The sequence below is a fragment of the Verticillium dahliae genome, genomic scaffold, assembly GCF_000150675.1.
Source record: "Verticillium dahliae VdLs.17 supercont1.7 genomic scaffold, whole genome shotgun sequence".
NCBI classification, from domain to species: Eukaryota; Fungi; Ascomycota; class Sordariomycetes; order Glomerellales; family Plectosphaerellaceae; genus Verticillium; species Verticillium dahliae.
Genome location: NW_009276917.1, coordinates 266,160 through 279,720, shown reverse-complemented (window position 1 = coordinate 279,720; position 13,561 = coordinate 266,160). Strand labels below are relative to the sequence as shown.

The following is a 13,561-nucleotide window of genomic DNA, read 5'->3' as shown; positions in this document are numbered from 1 at the left end:
GAATATGACGTCCCTTCTCGCCAAAACAGGCAGGCTATGTGGCCGTCACGTTTCCTGAAGCGCAGCTTCCCCTTCCCCCAGAAGAGCCATGCGGGCTTGTGCGTAGCATTCTGGACCGTTCGCGGAGAGGCGCCGGCACTTACACCTCCACCGACCGCCAAACTTAGAGCTGTATCGCGAAGGGCTTCGCTGGGCGCCACTGTGGACGCAAAGAGAAAGGTGCGAGGTTTCGCGGATATGTCTGGGAATGCCGACCATGCTCGGTTCGTCGCGCCGGTGGCAAGTCTCACGCCCTTGTCTGAGAGGCTAGGAAGAGACCATGCGGAAGAACGTTGCAATAGTGGCGTTGATAAAGGACGTCTTCGGTCTTGTAATAGAGGCTGCCAAATCCTAATGAGGCGCTGAAGGCTTGAGTTCGTTGAAAGCCTTCAACATGACACGAGCCATGTGCAGGATGTCTCACATGGAACTTTCGAGCTCTGTTCCAATGATCCCAGTATTTCAAATTCAGACCGCAGAATGAAGTCAATTCCTCCCCATCATATCCCTGGAGGCTTGTAAATCCCCCTATTGTGATCTCGATCGGCAGCACCCGAAGCATGGATGGGTACATTGTCTGATTGTTTAATCTGAGACAGAAACCCGCTTGGAGCAGCGGATGTGCTGATCGTGATCCACCTTGTCTCACTCCGGAGAAAGTACTCAGAGGCAGTGATCGTTAATCCGGCGACAAGGCCTCGACCGGCGTGCTGCGCATCCGTGAACCAACAGTCTTAAAGACTGAGATTGTTACGGCCGTCGAGGTTGTGGCATCTCGCTCGGGAACCCTGTAGCTTCGAAAAACGCGACATCGGAACGCGGCTACTTGTGGGTTCAGGCGAAGATCTGCATGTGTAGTTAGTCCTGTAGATGTTCGCAATCATGAGCGCTTTGTGGTGTTGTCTTTTGGGGTTAAGCTTGCCAGGAGCGTCTCAAAGTGGCGAGAACTCGAACGAACACGACTGTTGGCCGTCTTCCCGGCCATCCCACGATGAGGCAGTGCAAGACCTCTTGTAAGTAGGCAGTCCGCTCGATCTTGCGCGTTCTCGAAACGTCGGAGAAAAAAAGTCTAAGCCTGACGGGAAGAACCCCTTCTCATAGCAGCGCCACCCAAGTGGACAGGTGATCGGGGCACAAACTAAGGACTATCTGCGCAGGCAGGAAGGGCTGCATCGAGGACGCACGATCATACCTTTCCAAAACAGCTTGGTGGGCCACCTCTTGCTGCGAAATTTGGTATGCGACAGAAGCGACAGCATTTCAACAGCAAGCAGCAACTCCCATACTATATGGTATGTACCGACATCATAAGACCATTGTGCCTTACGTACTCCGACCCACAAATGGCAGCATGGTAGGAAGGCAGGCCGCCTCATTTCGGATGTTATTTGAGGCGTGCGCCTCAAAAAATGACAAGTTATATATCTGATCTATCACGTTTTGTTGAACGCCGGGTCTGATCTCACGCCGTCGTTGGAATGATTTCTGTGGATCCCAGCCTCTTAAAAGTCGTGTGGCGTTGCGACACTCCAAGAAAGGTTATCAGTATTCAAATTGGACATTCCTGGATAGATGCGCCGTTCTCGAGCGTTGTAGCAGAAGATCTGTTCGAAAAGCATGATACTCATCTCCTGTTTGCATGAAAAGGTTCACTGTAGCTTTTGGCCGTTATCTTATTGAGGTAGGTTGTGAATTAAGAAATAAGGGCAAATGGCGTTGTGTTTCACGTTTTGTATTAATATGTGCTAGAGCGTTGTGTAGAGCAGAGTGAAGACGGCTTCCGCACGTAGTCCGCAGGTTATAGAATATAGATAGGGGGTAGGAGCACATCTGAATTCTGGCCCTCCGCAGCCTATATATTCACATTTCTCGTAGCCCCTAGCCCCTGACCGACCCCCTGTATGGCGGCTCCGCAGGGTCGCCTGACAATATGTCTATAAGACCTCTGTTGAGACCCGGAACGGACCTCCAGGGGTTGTTAAATGAAGACATAGCAAATCAGCATTGTTGCGAAGAGTCTGCGATCCAAAGTACTAGAAGACGAAATCCAGTGCACGTCTCTTTCCACAGAAAGGATGTCGCGAAAAAGAAATCTCATAAGCCGATCACTATGTTTAAAGGTCTGGAACAATTTAGGCTCCGCGCAAGATTGGTGTAATTATCAAAAAGCTGACATTTCACAAGCTGAACACCACAGGTAGTTGGCAGGTCCAATTTGATTGCTCATACGGATCTTGAACCCCTAGCCGCCTCTCACAAGCTGGGTTCCTCAGCTTTCAGTATTAAATAATGAACAATTCCTAAAAAAGCTGGCTTGCACGTCCCCGGCGAATGAATTGAGACCATTGCAGATTCATTCTGATTTGAGAGCCTTTTTTATTGTTGCTGATTCATTACGCTTCTGAGCGTCGCGACTCGCGAAGTCGACCGAGGTCAGGCAGAAGCGGCAGCATGTATTGAACTTTCGCATTAAGGAGGGAAATGCCGCGGCGCGAGATACGTGAACTCGAGAGGAGCAGGCATCTCCCCTGCATGGTCGAAACTCTACCTCACCAAAGGAACAAGAGGTAGTCACCGAGGCAGGATAATGGCACAGTCTTGTCATGAAGGACCGCACTGAGACTGTGTTACGTCTTGCTTTTGTTGTGTCAATCAAGGGGCCAAGGCTAGGCGTGAAGAAAAGTTCACCCGCGATGTGCGATCAAGCACTGATAGTAAGCCCCAATCTCCTTATTGTCAGTGCTTGATTTGGAGCACAGCCAAGAGGTCTTCTATATGTGGTTTGCAGGCAATAAAGTATAAGTAGGGGGGTCATAACACATCTGAATTCTGGCCCTCCGCAGCTTGAACGGCTCTCCGCGGTCCTCATATGTACGTTCTCGCAACCATGAGCCCCTGACTAGCCCCCGTGTCGTGGGTCCCGCTGCTGCCGCAGATTGACCTGAGATTGAGGCCGCCGCTAATTAGCTGTTTTTTTGGAACAGACTGATCTGTAGCCAACAGCTTGCATGGACCCACCGTGTCTCGCTGTCAGATCGCAACATGGTGGACGGGAATTTGCTGTGATTCAGTCACGTCTCCGAGCACCTATTTATGCTTTCATTCGCGCGCCTTCGCACCCGTTCTTCGGTCTGCTGTCCTGTCTTGAATGCTGTCCCGAATGCTGGTCTGTATTGAGCTATTGACCCCCCAGAAAACACCCAAACGCCAAACGTGGCGCACCCACGCCAACGATCCCGGACAATGCACCGGAGATCCCCAAACACCAGCGCGGCGCGTATGCCAATCGTAAGCCAAAGCACAAGGGGGATATCCTACATCTACAAGGCAGCCGCCTAAATCCTCATGACATATTTCCCTGCCCTCCTTTCGAAAAGAAAACATTTTACGCACACATGCTTCGAATGACTGTCCCTTTACACGGTTTGCGACTCGACAACGGCTACTCATGAATCCTGCGTCATGTGGGCGAGATCGAGCTCGTTCTGCACGAGCCTCTCGAAATCCTCGCGATCGATCCCCGAGGCCTGCGACAGCTGCCACAAGCTGCGAATGCTCTTGGAAACGTGCTGCTTGATGGCGAAGCCGCTGGCCTCCTGCCTGCCAGCCATCTCCTCGAAGCGCTCGACGGTGCGGCTGCCGTTGCTGCTGGCGCTCGACGCCGGGCGCGGGTGCAGCACCTGAGCGGCGCGTCGCTCGGCCTCGAGATCGGGGCCTGGGCTCGCAGGCTTCTCGGCCTGGGGCTGGACGAGCATGCGGGCAGGTGGTGGTACCTCGGGCTGCTGCTGCGACTGGGCGAGCGGCTCCTCGTCAGGGTCGTGGTTGTCCATGGCTGGCTGCACATCGTCATACTGGGCGTAGTAACTGTCCTCGGCCGAGTCGGTGCGGAACATGCCGAGGTGCGAGGAGGGCTGGGGCGCCAGGGGCGCGGGAGACCGCTGGGGGGCGGGTGACCGGGCGGGCGTCTCGTTGTACTGGTTCCAGTAGTCGTCGTTGCCGTCGTCCATGTCGGGCGTACCGGAGAAGCCTGGCGTGACCGACGCCGGCGCGGGTGCCGCCTTGCCCTCCTCGAAGGCCTTGTCGGCCTCTGCAATGGTCGAGTGGCCGGCGAAATCTGCAAAAGGATTCGGCTTCTCGGCGACAGTGACCTCTCCGACCCTCCACCCGTCGCCGCCGCCATCCTGGTCGCCAACGCAGTACACAAGCTTAAAGGCGAGCTCGAGCTCCTCCAGGACCACAAAGGCGTTGAGGGTTTCGAGATCAAGACGGCGGTACTTTGTCTTGGCATCATACTCCCAGTCGACCTCGACCTCGCCGGACACCTGGTGAGGCTCGAGACGGCCGCTCTGGACGACCTCGGAGAGACGGGCCGTTTTGGCGGCGTCGTAGCTGAGCAGACGCAGCCAGGGCTCTGTGCTGTTGAGGCCCAGAAGCTGGACTCTTTGCCTCAGAATGGGGGAGAGCAGGGGCAGGACACCGATGGCGGGCTGTTTTGAGACGGCGGCGGCAGGGAGAGCGGGCAGGATGGGGGCCAACAGGGCGCCGATGTTTGGCATCTCGACTCTGGAAGACATGATGGAGGTGTGTTTTGATGCCGAATGCGAGGCGTTTGTGGGGGAGGAGGAGGAGGAGGAGGAGGAGGAGGAAGGGAAAAGTGACGAGGTGGTTCAGAGAGGGGTATCCAAAAAGTGAGTGACGAAGGGAGGCAGTGATGATGTCGAGGACTGCGCGGTGGTGGGTGGGTGTCACATGCACATGCTTCGTGAGCAGTCGACCAACGGAAAAGGAAGAGTCTGTCTGGTCTGGCGTCGCAGGTATGGCGTCGTGGCGCACAAAAGCTGGCTGTGGTTGTGAGGATGGAGTCCGTTATGATGATGCAAGGTAGAGAAGGAAGGTGAATGAGGTGAGAAGGTGAGAAGAGAGAGAGCGAGAGAGCGAGAGCGAAAGAGAGAGAGCGAGAGAGCGAGAGCGAAAGAGAGAGAGAGAGAGAGAGATGTCGTCTCGTCTCGTCTCGCATGGCTCCTGCCCGAGTTTGGCGTCGCACCGCAAAAGGCTCGAGGGCAACTCCCTCTGGTCCGCGCCTGATGGGTCTGCTGGGTCCCTGCTTCCCTCTCTCGCTGAGGTCTGAGGTCACAGGTGGTACGCCTCGAGCCAATGAGGCGCCGCGGGGCGTCCTGGTTTCGGACGAGAGGAGCCAGTGAGCAGGTGAAGAATTGCGGTTATGGCCAGAGTGGGGTGCGGGACCTGGCTCGTGCGGCGGGGCTTAGTTGCTTTCGCTATTTGGGACCTGGATGCGTTGCCGGGAATCGAACTCCAGGCGCCAGGCTCTCGATGGTTCTGGCTTTGGCTTGTGAATCTCACGATGCCTGCTTGCCTGCTAGCCTGCTTGCCTGCTAGCCTGCTAGCCTGTTTGCCTGCTTGGCTGACGTGGTGCCAGCACTATATGCTTCTGAAGACTCCATGAACTTGCAGAAATCTGTTTGAAATAATTAGTAAATGCATAGAGAACATGCCAGTGTCACTAAGGTACCTTAGGTAGGTAGATACCCATGAACAGACTGTGTAGCGACCAGAATCGCGATGCTTCGGAACTGGGTTCGGCACATTCCTCCAGAACTTCCCTTCAGTGGACGGAAGAACACAATGCCTGTGCACAGGGACAACACAGCGCCTGTACAGGGACAACACAACGCCTGTACAGGGACAACACAACGCCTGTACAGGGACAACACAACGCCTGTGCACAGGAAAGACAGGGGACATGGACAGTGGGCCAACCTGGCGTCTGGCCCCTACAGCCCGCCGTAGCTGACAGAGGAACAGCGGCCTGTAGCGGGACAACAACCGCTACTGTGCGCCGCCTCCAGTGGGTCTGGAGCCCTGGACCACGTACAGTAAGGTACCTACCTAAGGTGGGTACATGTACATGTACCTCATCTCGTGGCCATGTCGTCACAAATTCCAGGGGTCGCGATAAGAGGATAAGAGGATAAGGAAAGAAGGGAAGTGACTGATTTTGCCATCGCAGGAAGACATTGGCATTGGCACGAGAAACACCCTTCAGTCACTACTACTACTGTACCTCAGTCATTACCATCAGCTCCTTCATCGCAATTGCACGCCATTCTACAAAGCCATTAGTCAACTTGATCAATTATAGCTCGATTCTCCGGCTCACGCTGTGCGGCACGCACGCCTGGGTCCAAAGCCCCAAACCACCAACCCTCCCTCCCTCTCCCTCCCTGGACTCCGCCGCGCTCCTAGCGGCCACAATAGGAGACCCGGATGAATGTCCTCAAGCGCAACACGCCTCAAGGATGAGGGATCCAAGCTCCAGGTCGTGACGGCCGGCGCGACAGCCGGCCTCGTCTCACGGTGAGCCTCCACCTCCTCAGCGACTGCTGCCCCCTTCTCGGACTACCTAGTCTAACGACGTCTCTCCTACAGCTTCGTCATCGCGCCCCTCGACGTCGTCAAGATCCGACTCCAGCTGCAGTCCCACTCCCTCTCCGACCCCCTCTCCCACCCCGCCGCCCAGGGCGGGCCCATCTACAAGGGCACCCTCTCGACGCTCCGCCACATCCTCCGCAGCGAGGGGCTGCCGGGTCTCTGGAAGGGCAACGTGCCCGCCGAGCTCATGTACCTCTGCTACGGCGGCATCCAGTTCACAGCCTACCGCGCGGCGACGCAGCTGCTGCGCGGCGGCGGCGCCCACGGCGGCACCGAAGACGACCGCCACCTGCCGCACGCCGTCGAGTCCTTCGTCGCCGGTGCCGCCGCCGGCGCCGCCGCCACGACGGCCACGTACCCGCTCGACCTGCTGCGCACGCGCTTCGCCGCCCAGGGCAACGACCGCGTCTACGCCTCGCTGCGGGGCGCCGTCGCCGAGATCTACCGCGACGAGGGCCCGCGCGGCTCTTCCGCGGCCTCGGGCCCCGGCGTCGCCCAGATCGTGCCCTACATGGGCATGTTCTTTGCCGCCTACGAGGGCCTGCGCCTGCACCTCGGCGCGCTCGAGCTGCCGTGGGGCGGCGGCGACGCGACGGCCGGTGTCCTGGCGAGCGTCCTGGCCAAGACGGCCGTGTTCCCGCTCGACCTTGTGCGGAAGCGCATCCAGGTGCAGGGCCCGACGCGGGCGCGCTACGTGCACAAGAACATCCCCGAGTACCAGGGCGCGTTGGGCGCGCTGCGGACCATCCTCAGGGTCGAGGGCGTCCGGGGCATGTACCGTGGTCTCGTCGTCAGTCTCGTCAAGGCGGCGCCGGGGAGTGCTGTGACGGTGTGGACGTATGAGAGGATGCTCAACTGGCTGATCCGCAGGGACGGTTCTGGGTTGGACGAAGGGCGGGTGTGAGGGACTCTGCCATGCCATGTATCATGCTGTACTACCATGTATTGTACGATTTTCGTTTGCACGATTGCAAGTTAGACGAATAATCATCATTTGGCTTTGGCCAGATGCCTGCATGCAGGGAACAGGCTACAGCCGTACCAGCGACTGATCACAATCGTAAAGTCGTATCAGACGTGGCCCAAAACAGCCCGATCTACTTGGTCCATGTACGCCAAAACCACCCTGGCAAGCTGCAAGCTGGAAGACACACGGTCCAGACCAGGCGGCACACACATCCGCATCCAGCAACCTTATCAAGGAGGCGCAAGGCGCACGGCGCACGGCACACGGCACATGCTGCCCCCCTGGCGAAGAAGCCCGTCCGCGGCCGTAAGCCCCCCCAACTGTTACTCTCGACAAAGCCCGAATGCGAGGCGAACCGTCCGCTAGGAGCTGACCGGCTCGACGGCCCCCCATCTCCTGCGCCCCCAACGTCTCAAAGAGGACGAGAGCTTCTCTGGCTTGTTTTTTTTTTTTTTTGGCTTCAGCTGGCCAGCCTTGGTCCATCGTCTCTCTTTTTTGTATCTGCTTTGCCCTCGGCGATGCCCCGATCGAGTGTTCACATTCTCACCAATTCCACAGCGTCCTGACACGAAACTCTCCTTTCCGCTTCATCCGGCGCAAGAACCAGCAGCAGCACACCAAACCACCACACCACCAAGCATGCTCCCCCCCCTGGCCCTCGCCCTCGCGGCCCTCGCAGCAGCCCAGTCCCCAACAGTCTACCACCCCGACCAGCGCAGCAGCCCCTACGCCTACGCGGCAAAATACAACGAGACGACGACGCTCTAAATAAAGAAAAACGCGCGCCCTCTCCGGCGGCGCCTAGCAGCTCGACTTCGGCAACATGACGGTGCCGCTGTGCCTCGACTTCTGCCGCGCGGCACCCGCGCCGCCTACGCGTACGCCGGCCTGCAGTACGCGCGCGAGTGCTGGTGCGCCAGCGCCTGTCCGGGCTCAGCGAGGCCATGCCCGAGGCCGACTGCGACCTGCCGTGCGACGGCGACACGGGCATGGTCTGTGGCGGGGACATGCGGTTGAGCTTGTATGTGGTCGAGAGCGGCGGTGCTGTGTTGAGGCGGGCGGCGGCCTGTGGTGCTGGCGTGTGGGCTTGTTGCTGTCTCGGCCTTGCTGTAGTTCTTTGCTTGCTGGTCATTTCGCATGCCGCGCAGAAAAGATGGGAAAAAATAAGACGACGGGCATATGCCATGCGAGGAGTTTCATAACAGTTGGAGCGATTAGATACCCCGGACGCTCCTTGAATTTTGGGGGTGGGCAATGCCCTCGTTGATAGTCTCGAGGCTCTACACAATGCCTCTTACATACGTACTGACAAATACATACAACCCTCATCAACGACAACAAAAAAAAAATGGTATCCTGTCATGAATCATAAATGCTGTCGTCTTCAAAAGCTGACGGGCCCCAACCCCCTCTGCTTGACGGCCTCTTGCACCTCGTGCTTGACCCCAGCCAGGGCCTTCTGCCATCCGCGCTTGCCAGGCCCAGTCCCCGGATCCGTGCTCGTGAGGAAATCCACCCACTTCACCAGCTGCACGGCCTTGTTCATGTTTCTCTCCTCGAGTACGACCTTGCCGAGATATGTCGCAAACATCTGCACGTCTGCCTTGTGCGGCCCCTCCTCCTTCGACTGCCCGTGCCACGCCTCGAGCATGTCTTTGACGTCCGCCACTGCCGTCACACCAGTGCCCGTAAAGTCAATCTTGGGCGGTGCCGCTGGGAACCGCAGTTTTCCGTTCGACGACGGCGCCCCCGACGCCTCGGCCTGCTGAGGCCTGCGCGCCGGTGCCGCCAAGTTCAGACCGCCCCTGCGCGCGAGCCGCTTGCGCCGGTGGTCTTCGACGACCTCGCGTCGCAGTTCTTCCGGTAGCTCCGCCAGGAAATCGGGATCAAGCTCCTGTAGGTCCTCCTGTGAGGCGGCGGCATCTGCCTGGCGCGGCATGAAGTTCGTCTGCATGCGGTTGGCGGCGGCGTCGTGGAGGCGCTCTCGCGTTTTGCGAGCGGCCCCGCGGCCCCGCCTCGTGGGTGTCGTGGCCTTTTTGGCCTGGATGATTCTGTCGCGGCGGGGCGACTGCGGCATGGGCACCGGCGTAGGTCGGCGGCCGTAAGACGCGAGAACCTCGGCTTTCATGTCGTCGGGCAGCGCGTTGAAGACTTCAGGGTCCACTTGGGAGGGTGGCGGCGCATCGAAGACGGCGGGACTTTGGCTACGAGGCCTGGTAGCCGGGGAGGCTGCTCTGGCAAAGGATAGGGGTGGCTGCCTCGACTGAAGTTTGGACCTGATGTCCTGGGGCAGTTCGGCGAGGACCGTGGGATCGACTTGCGTTGGCATGACGAACTGCGTGCCGGCAATGTTCAGGGGTGTTGTAGCCTTGGCATCAACTGCGCCGGCGCGCGCGATGGCCAGCGCTGGATGCACAGGTTTCGGCTTTTTCGGCGTCAGAGGGTCGTCGGCGATGGGGTCCTCGGCGAACTCTTTGCCACCCTTCTTCTTCTGTGGGCTTTCCATTTCTTCAATAGGGTCCGTCTTCGACTTCTTGGCCGACGCCGGAGCACTGAAGGTTGGGAAGGCCAGCCGCTTCTGGCTTCCATCCACAGCCGTTGGCCCCGTCTTGATCGGTTCCAACTTGGTCATTTGCGCACCCAGTCCTCGCAGGTCGCCAGGCCTCAGCTTGAGAGAGCGCAGTATCGACACGGCCTCTTTGCCAATGGTCTCGCCATTGTGCGTTGCCACCCCGAAAACAATACTCTTGTTGAACGTGTCACACTTGCCGTGTCCGAGATGCTTGGCAGGGTCCAGAGGCGCATCAAGCGATCTGCGCATGACCTTGAGCGTCAACTGTTTTCCCTTCACCTGCTCGTTGAGCAAGCGACGCTCCAACTCCTTGCAGAGATTCATGATGAACTCCTCGGCCTCTGCCTGGTTGATGAAGCGGATGCCCCAGTTGACCTCTGCCGAGACGGACTTGCGGGCCGCCTGCTCGCCGACTTCTGTGCGATCGATGCCTCGCGCGTACTCCCAGAGCTTCTCACCAGTCTTGGGTCCCAGAGTGCCTGATAGCTTTTCCTTGGAAAACGACCGAATGTCCTTGACGAACTTGATGCCGACCTCCTCAAGCTTGCCGCTCATGCTGTGAGCGACGCCTGGAAGGCCCCTGACCTCCAGCTCTCCAATCATGTCGAGGACGTCGTCGGGCTTCAGCTGATACTGGCCCGCAGGCTTTGCACGTCGCAATGCCACTTTTGCCTGGAGAATGTTGCCACCGATTCCAACCGAGACGTCGCAATCCGTTTTCGCCTTGATCTTCTTGCGCAGGTCGAGAGCGAGAGCGTCCGCGAAGTCTTGCTCCCGCCATATGCTGCCCTCATCGACGGCCCCGCCATCAGAGCCAACGCCATCATACACCGCGGCACTGACATCCAACAGTGCCTCATCCACACTGACGCTCTGCACGATACCCCCGACGGTCAAGATGGCTTCGTAAAACAGAGCGCTCGCTTCTTCGTAGGCAGGAAAGTCATACGGCAGAACCTTGAGCTCAGGGCACAGCTCCACGGCCCTTTTCATCCACATGCCATTCTTGACGCCGAATTTTCGCGACGGGTAGTTGCAGCTGGCAATCTCAGAGCCGTGGCCCGGGCTGTGCGCGATGACCACGGGCTTGTCGACGAGCTCGGGGTGCTTTTTCAGCGACACAGCGCAGAAGAAACTGTCAAAGTCGACGTGAAGTATGTACCGTCGAGATCCCGGCTTGCGCTTGGCTATCTTAATGCCCGACTCGGCCTCTTTGGCCAAGCGTTGCATCTTCGATTTGAGCTCCGCTTTCCAAGTCGACAGGTGATGAAGTCGACTTTCAGCATAGTACTGTTGCAAGAAATTCGGGTTGGCCGTGGAGGATTTCCGCATGCGCGGATCGGAGAGGAGCCAGGCATTGTGTTCTTCAGAAGTCATGTTCTCGGGCATCTTCCCATCGGACACCTGAGGCACCACCAGCTCGTCTGCTCTGGAGTCTGGGTCGTTAGACGGCTCCTTCTTCTCAGGTGGATCTAGTTGAAGTTCCCTAGACATGGGCCTCGCCGCCTCTTCGCGAACCACAGCAAGTGGTGCCGGCGATTGTGTGGCGAGCGGTTTCGCTGTCGGTGTGGTCCTCTGCGTGTCAGCCAGAGAATCTGGCATTTCGATTTCCATCTGATCAAAGACCGAATCATCAAATCCATCGCTGTACTGGCCGGACGAGCTGGGATGGCTTGGTGCTGCCGAGCTTTGCGGCCTCTGCACTGGTGCCCTGGAGGGCGTTTCTTGATGCACGCCGGCATGCTGCGTTTTCATCGGAGTCTGCGACTTGCTCGCCGAGTTGGCAAATTCATTCGCGTAAAAGCTGTCGCGAGACTGCTCCTTGTACCCAGTCTGATTCCTAGGCGTCGCCTGGCTGAGGAAGCTGCCTCCGCTAAAGTTCATAATCTTCTGCTTTGGTCCATCATCCAAAACCCGGTAGTCGGTCCAGGGAAGGAGCTTGCCGGCCTTGATCGAGTCCATGACCCACGCCGGCTTGACGATCCTGTAGCGGCTGAACTCGACGGCCTTTTTAGGCGGAAGCGTAGAGGCGACAATGTGCGTCGCCATAGTCTTCCCGTCGAGGTACTGAAGGAAGCCGGCGCCATGCTGGACGAGCTCACGGTGAAGTCTTGCCCAACGGTCAGTCCCCGGCCCTTTGGCAGTTGGTCGGGGGGGAATCACTCACACGCTCAAGGAGGGCTGCGTGTAACCCGACACGTGGGCGACGATCCCCTTGAAGAGTGGCGGCTTGTCCGAGGAGGCCGCGCGCAGGTTCGCATCGAGGTTCTGAAGCTTGATCTTCTTTCGGCGGAAGTAGTCGTCAAAGCCCCCGAATTTGCTGGGCTCATATTCTTCTCCCTCCTCGTCCTCAAAAGTGTGTCCCTCGATGCGTTTCCTCACTTGCGAGGAGTTCTTCTCGAGGCGTGAACCCATGTTGATGCTGACGGCCCGGGCCCGGTATGCCCGCAGCTGGGAGGAGCAAGCCAAAGGGTTATCGCGACACGCTCAGTAATCAAAACCTGAGCTCCGCCGTAGTCATGTACGACCAGGTTTTCGCATCGTGATGTGTACCCCAAAAAGCGCGATGAATGCGAAGCTGCTGCCTGGAAACGATAACTTTACAATCTGTGGGAGGTCTCATCAGCGCCGCCTTGGGAAGTGTGGTGGGGTGAGCGACCGGGTGAAGGCAGGCACGCGTAGAGTGGAGCCAGGCGCCATGACTACACGTCCTCACGTGATGAACTGAGCGTAATGGGCGGACCAGACGAAAACGCACCCTGGCGTGTCTAGTCCGCAGTAGCCATCCAGAAGGTCGTTTCCTTCTTTCCCATTGCTCGAGTGAAACATCGCAGTCTACTCTGTACCAGCTCAACCACAAGATGCAACCATGAACAACGACCAATTTCGAAGGCTCGTGGGCGCCAGCTCCTCCCAGTCCGGCAGTCCCAGCAATGGCTCGTCCGCGAGCACGGCAAGCCCCGCCGGCGCAACACCGAGCGCCCTCGGATCGCGGCAGCGCTCCAGCATCCCCATGACGCCGTACGTCGCCCGTTCCCCGGCGCTGCGTCTTTCCGTTGTTGGCCGTAGAAAATACTGATCATATCTCTGTGCAGACGCTCCGTAGGCGGCGGCTACAGCAGTCGCAACGAGTTTGCCCGCCAGCTCGCCGCGCGCAACAACCCCGATCAGGCGCAGAAGAAGTTCCGAACGTCGGCGCCCAAGGGCTCCCGCCTGGCCGAGGGCTACGTCGACCGGGCAAAAGAGAGGGAGGCCGAGGAGGAGGACGAGCGCGCGGCGCGGATCAAGGCGCTCGAGGAGCTGCTCAAGAAGGAGGAGATTGACCAGGAGACGTTCGAGAAACAACGGGATCAGATTGCCGGCGGCGACTTGTCGAGCACGCACCTGGTCAAGGGGCTGGACCGCAAGCTGCTGGCGAGGATCCGGCAGGGCGAGGATGTCTACGGCGACGGCAGGGAGGCTCCGCCGGCAGAGGAGGATGCGCTGCCTGCCGAGGAGATGGAGGACGAGTTTGACCGCATCGAGGTCAAGGA

General features: G+C 58.5%; 4 protein-coding genes across 4 annotated transcripts in view; 2 read left to right on the top strand and 2 right to left on the bottom strand.

The window, feature by feature from the left end:
• Nucleotides 1-3,485: 3,485 nt before the first annotated feature.
• Nucleotides 3,486-4,613, bottom strand: VDAG_04169 (uncharacterized protein; the record flags this gene model as incomplete). The annotated part of the gene is made up of 1 exon (XM_009650616.1): nt 3,486-4,613. One exon carries the CDS (start codon nt 4,611-4,613, stop codon nt 3,486-3,488), a length of 1,128 nt encoding a protein of 375 aa, XP_009648911.1.
• Nucleotides 4,614-6,328: 1,715 nt separating this feature from the next.
• Nucleotides 6,329-7,393, top strand: VDAG_04168 (mitochondrial deoxynucleotide carrier; the record flags this gene model as incomplete). The annotated part of the gene is made up of 2 exons (XM_009650615.1): nt 6,329-6,414; nt 6,487-7,393. 2 exons carry the CDS (start codon nt 6,329-6,331, stop codon nt 7,391-7,393), a joined length of 993 nt encoding a protein of 330 aa, XP_009648910.1.
• A 1,447-nt stretch (nt 7,394-8,840) lies between these two features.
• Nucleotides 8,841-12,443, bottom strand: VDAG_04167 (DNA repair protein REV1; the record flags this gene model as incomplete). The annotated part of the gene is made up of 2 exons (XM_009650614.1): nt 8,841-12,138; nt 12,196-12,443. 2 exons carry the CDS (start codon nt 12,441-12,443, stop codon nt 8,841-8,843), a joined length of 3,546 nt encoding a protein of 1,181 aa, XP_009648909.1.
• A 454-nt stretch (nt 12,444-12,897) lies between these two features.
• The window catches only part of VDAG_04166 (uncharacterized protein), a gene marked incomplete at both ends in the record, with an annotated part of 2,160 nt that continues 1,496 nt past the window's right edge, over nt 12,898-13,561 (top strand). The window contains 2 exons of the mRNA XM_009650613.1: nt 12,898-13,049; nt 13,124-13,553. Of these exons, the coding sequence (XP_009648908.1) occupies nt 12,898-13,049; nt 13,124-13,553 (582 nt within the window). The remainder of the gene's footprint in view (nt 13,050-13,123; nt 13,554-13,561) is intronic.